At 40.1% G+C, this 4,961-nt stretch overlaps 1 protein-coding gene across 1 annotated transcript in view; it reads right to left on the reverse strand.

Annotated features, from left to right (window-relative positions):
* Positions 1 to 4,711, reverse strand: part of CHST14 (carbohydrate sulfotransferase 14) — a 309,908-nt gene extending 305,197 nt beyond the window's left edge. The window contains exon 1 of the mRNA XM_044062481.1: positions 4,192 to 4,711. Within this exon, the coding sequence (XP_043918416.1) occupies positions 4,192 to 4,482 (291 nt within the window). The 5' untranslated portion in view covers positions 4,483 to 4,711. The remainder of the gene's footprint in view (positions 1 to 4,191) is intronic.
* Positions 4,712 to 4,961: the final 250 nt, after the last annotated feature.

Below are 4,961 nucleotides of genomic sequence, written 5' to 3' on the forward strand. Positions count from 1 at the left end.
ATCCACATACCAAACCATAAATCAGGCACATAGTACATTGCACGTCACGTAGTGCACCACCCAAACCATTAATTCGACATTTCCAGATTTGCAGTTATGGGGTTTCGCTATTTCAGAAGTTCGGCTTTATAGTCTCGAAATACTGAAATTCGATATTTCAGTATTTGGATCGAACCATATCCACATACAAAATTGTAAATCAGGCACACAGTACATCGCACGTCATGTAGCACACCACCATTACCGCTAATTCGACATTTCCGGATTTGAGGTTATGGGGTTTCCCTATTTCGGAAGTTCGGCTTTATAGTCTCGAAATACTGAAATTCAATATTTCAGTATTTCGAGATTATAAAGTGAATTCATATATATATATATATATATATATATATACACACACACACGTGTGTGTGTGTGTGTGTGTGTGTGTGTGTGTGTGTGTGTGTGTGTGTGTATATATATATATATATATATATATATATATATATATATATATATATGTATATACCTGGGTCCACTTTGCAATCTCGAAGCTTATAATATCGGCTTTCACATTCTCGAGACGAGAATGTCGAAAGCTGAGAATCATGAACGTCTCAAATCTCTCTGGGCAAGTTAACGCTTGCCCAGCATGTAGACATATGCCCTTTCACCCTGCTGTAGTGCGATGTAGACATATGCCATTTCACCCCGCTTTCACCCCTTCTGGAGGCGTTTATATATATATATATAATATATATATATATATATATATATATATATATATATGTATAGTTGGCGGCTGTGGGGGCAAAGCCCCCCACCTAGGTGGATGTTTGTTTGGCCGGTGTGTTTCTGTTTGCTGTTGGACGAGATTTAACTTTCCCAGGGAGATTTGGGATGTTCGTGATTTTCAGCTTTCGACATTCTTGTCTCGAGAATGTGAAAGCCGATATTATGGGCTTCGAGACTGCAAAGAGGACACAATTATCTATATATATATATATATATATATATATATATATATATATATATATACACACACACACACACACACACACACACACATGTATATTAACAGTATCAGTGCACTCAGTTGGTAGGGTTGACACCTGTATCTCTTTCTGCATTTATGGTGTGTGTGGGTGGGGGGGCCTTAAAATGATAAATTTATTAATACCACATTGAAGTTATCTTAGCATATGTGTCTTTCGGCTTTTCCCGGTTAGGGGTTGCCACAGCGGAACTCTGGTCCGCTAATGATTGGCTGTTGATTTTTACGTAACAGCTTGCCAGGCCTGACGCACAACCTTCAACGAAGGTACGCCCATTCACGTATGTCTCCACGCAGAAGACGCTCTAGCTGAGAATCGAACCGGACAGCATCCTACTGTGAGGCGACAACTTTTATAAATAACCAACATTTAAAGCTTAGCATTTCAATACTGTGTTGCTGCTTATGTAAATTGGTCAGAAGAGGTGACAACTGCCTTTAAACCCCTGACTGTTCTCATTGTTTGGTTATGAAAGGGGAGTATTTAGTTTTCCTCCTCTCTGCAATACAAGCAATGGAAAACAACTCCACAGCTTTCTGTCTTTTTTTAATAGCATCTGCTGTATTTCTGACATTAGCATGATTAACTGCCCATCTAAGACTGACTGCACTAACAGGGTAAACTACAGATTTATCTGCCTCTATGGTATGTCATGCAGGTGGAGATGAGTTTGTCTGCATGCAGTGGTACTGCGGTAGCGTTGTTACCTCACAGCAAGAGGTTCTCACGTTCGATTCTCGGCTTGGCTTGGGAGTGCCTTCTGTGTGGAGTCTGCATGTCCTCCCTGCGGTTGGGTAGCGTTCGAAAGACATGCGTGCGTAAATGGGCGTGCCTTCGTTGAAGGTTGGGCATCGAGCTGGCACCTCGGCGTTTTGTAAAAATCTACTGCCAATCATTAGCGGACCGGAGTTCCGCTGTGGCGACCCCTTACCGGGAAAAAGCCGAAAGACAAACAACAACAACTATGTGAAAAGTTTAGCTTAAAAGCAAAGTAGGTGGGCTTTCCTTTCCTCTGATTCAAAGGCAAGGAAATGAAAGTTTTAAGAAGTACAAGCAGGTTTTTAGTACCTGCACAATACTGGAACCATACTGCAGGAAAAAAAACTAAAGAATTAGTTAAACTGCAGGAAAGGGCAGTGTTTTCCTTTAAGGTCTGTACCTCAGAGGTACAAGGTACAGAGTCTGATTCTGATCTCTTCTTGCTGGCTGTTGACTAGGTTTATAATAGTCAGCAAACTGGTAGCTGAATATTTGGGTTTGGCATAATGGTTAAGATGCTTATCTCACTGGCAAGAGGTACAGGGTCTGACTCATAAACATAAACTGGCCCCCAAGGGCAACCCACCTAGTAATTCCAAGGAACCTATTTGTAGATGAAACACTGAAATGCAAAGTTGCTTGCCATCAGCAACCTCTGCATTAGTAACCGTTCCCTTTAATGTGGAATTATTCAGATAGCTTTTACTAATGCAGAGATTGATACTGTTAGGTAGTTAATATTTATTATGCTCTAATTAACACTCTAATATATAAATAGTGCCACATGTGGCTGGATCTCTCAGTATAATGCTAGTGATCTTTATACAGTTTCATGTAATTCATCCAAAGCTACCAATTAAGTACCTTTAATTTATTTCTTCTTAATAGTAAGGGGTGTATACAGGCAACAAAGTATCTATAACTGCTGGTAGGGAAGTGTGGCTCTCCGAGGATGAAAGTACCATATGCTCTTACAATCAGTACATTTTTAAATGGTCTTTAGTCTGGGTTTGCAGGACTAGTGTGCAAGTGAGTTTATGTGAATTAAGTTCAAACACTTTGGCTAATGTGTGTTTGTGTGAAGCAAACTTGAAATGTGGCTTAGGTCATTATCATTGTTATGAATTTTCTGACACAGACATTCAAGATGGAGACAGTCAACAAAGCAACTATAATTGCTGGATTTATAATCCGCCACTGGCCAGATGCATTTTCAAGGAATGTGAGTTTCAAGGGGAGATAAGTTTACTGTTGTTCGTGTTAAGCCTGGTTTCACTGTGAGTGAGCCCATTTTACTTTGTTTAGCAAATGGTCATCACTGTTTGTGCTATAACATTTCAAATAAAGGTGGTAAATTAAATCTCTGTGTTCGTTGTAAAACTAAAGAAGAAAATGATGCACTTTGACAGGTCTGAACTGGTATTTATGGTAATTGGGACAAACAAGTAATGGGCCAGTGGAATGGCTGCCCGCAGGCAGCAGGACTTGTACCCCTCAACTGTACAGATTTTCATGGAATGGCCATATTTTGCCTCATATCTTTCATCCATTTTAATATATCGTGGTTTTCTGTCAAATCACTAAGGATTGAAGTCAGAAAATAATGACAGACATTTAAGTTTCAACTTCAGAAAACCCATACTAATGTAAAACCTGTTATTCTATCAACTTTATAAGTTTTAAAGAACAGTATTTAAATGCCTCTGTTTTTGGCCATTTGTCCCCAATTATTTATGGCTTTGTCTAAATGTTTTGAACTAAGAGGTTGAGAGGTATGGGGGGGGGGGGGGTGTCCTCGGATCCAGCTATGGCTTTAAATGCACCCCCCCCCTAAGAGGTTGAGAGGTATGGGGGGGGGGTGTCCTCGGATCCAGCTATGGCTTTAAATGCACCCCCCCCCCCCCATTAGTTTCACGCTCGTTTTCTGAATGCGGCTGTCCCTTAACATAGCAATTAAGTCAGGTTGACACTCAATACAAGCAATTTCAGAAATTTGTAAAAAATGTAAGCTTCTGATTCAGAAGTTCTGAACTTTCCACGTCTATATTGCGGAGAAAATGACCAAATAAATACAATCTTATCAAGCTCCTTTGATGCCAATGCAAGTGCGTGTTGTGTATGTATGTATATATTGCACACACACACACATGGATAAAATGTATTTCGTCCGAGTACTAGTATGGCCCTCAAAAATGGCAAAACAAAAGAACGAGAGAAAAGCAAAACAATTTCCTGCAATATTTTACGTAACACTACATTAACAAGCACTAGATTCCATTTCTTAGTAATAAAGCTTCTTTTACTCCGCTAAGTGGTGTAAGTTTCCAAAGTTTTAAGGACACCAAACAAATACAAAGTTGTGCAAAAGTTTGACGTTTTTACTGTTCTCCACCTTTACCTGGTACTCCAAATCCCTCTGTGAGTCAACGTCCTGCTTCTCCGGACTATGAATGCTGTCGGAAAGCATAAATGTGCCACGGGGTGCTGGAGTTTTCATTTCCGCCAGCATCCCATTTTCGATCATTACCAGTAGGCCACCAGAAGCAACGATAATACCGAACGTTAGTACCGACAACAGGATGGCAGCCGATCTCTGACTGCGAGAATGTGTACGAACAGTCGGTTTCACTCCATCTGCCATGCCGCCCACCCTACCAACGGCACCTTTCGACGCACTAAAGGCCCACATCGTAAAGAATAGGAAGGACTGGTGGGCGAGCGCAACCCACCAGTATGGTACCGGCGGGACCAAGGATCCTCTAGAAGTAGTTAAATGTTTTCACTGTAATCGTAAACTACATGAACCTATACCATCTATTAACGGGTAGTTGTTCAAGACTGCCATTCTGAGCATGCTTTACTCAGAGTCACCGAGGGCGGGGGTGCTCAAAGGAAATGCTAAAAATTTCTAAAACAATTTCTAGATGGAGTTCCTTTCCTTGGACTCAGAACAGTTTTGGCACGCCTGCCTGAAGTTTAGTAAGAGTAATTTATGTGGTCGCAGTTGCTCACATTTTGACATCGTTTGTTATAAAAATTATATATATAGTACATATATTTCTATACATACATGTGTATATGTATATATATATATATATATATATATAAATCTCTTTCAATATATATTGATATATATACCTACACCTTTGTGTGTACATAGAATTATGT

The sequence above is a fragment of the Protopterus annectens genome, chromosome 2.part1, assembly GCF_019279795.1.
Source record: "Protopterus annectens isolate FY-2018-M chromosome 2.part1, PAN1.0, whole genome shotgun sequence".
NCBI lineage: Eukaryota > Metazoa > Chordata > Ceratodontiformes > Protopteridae > Protopterus > Protopterus annectens.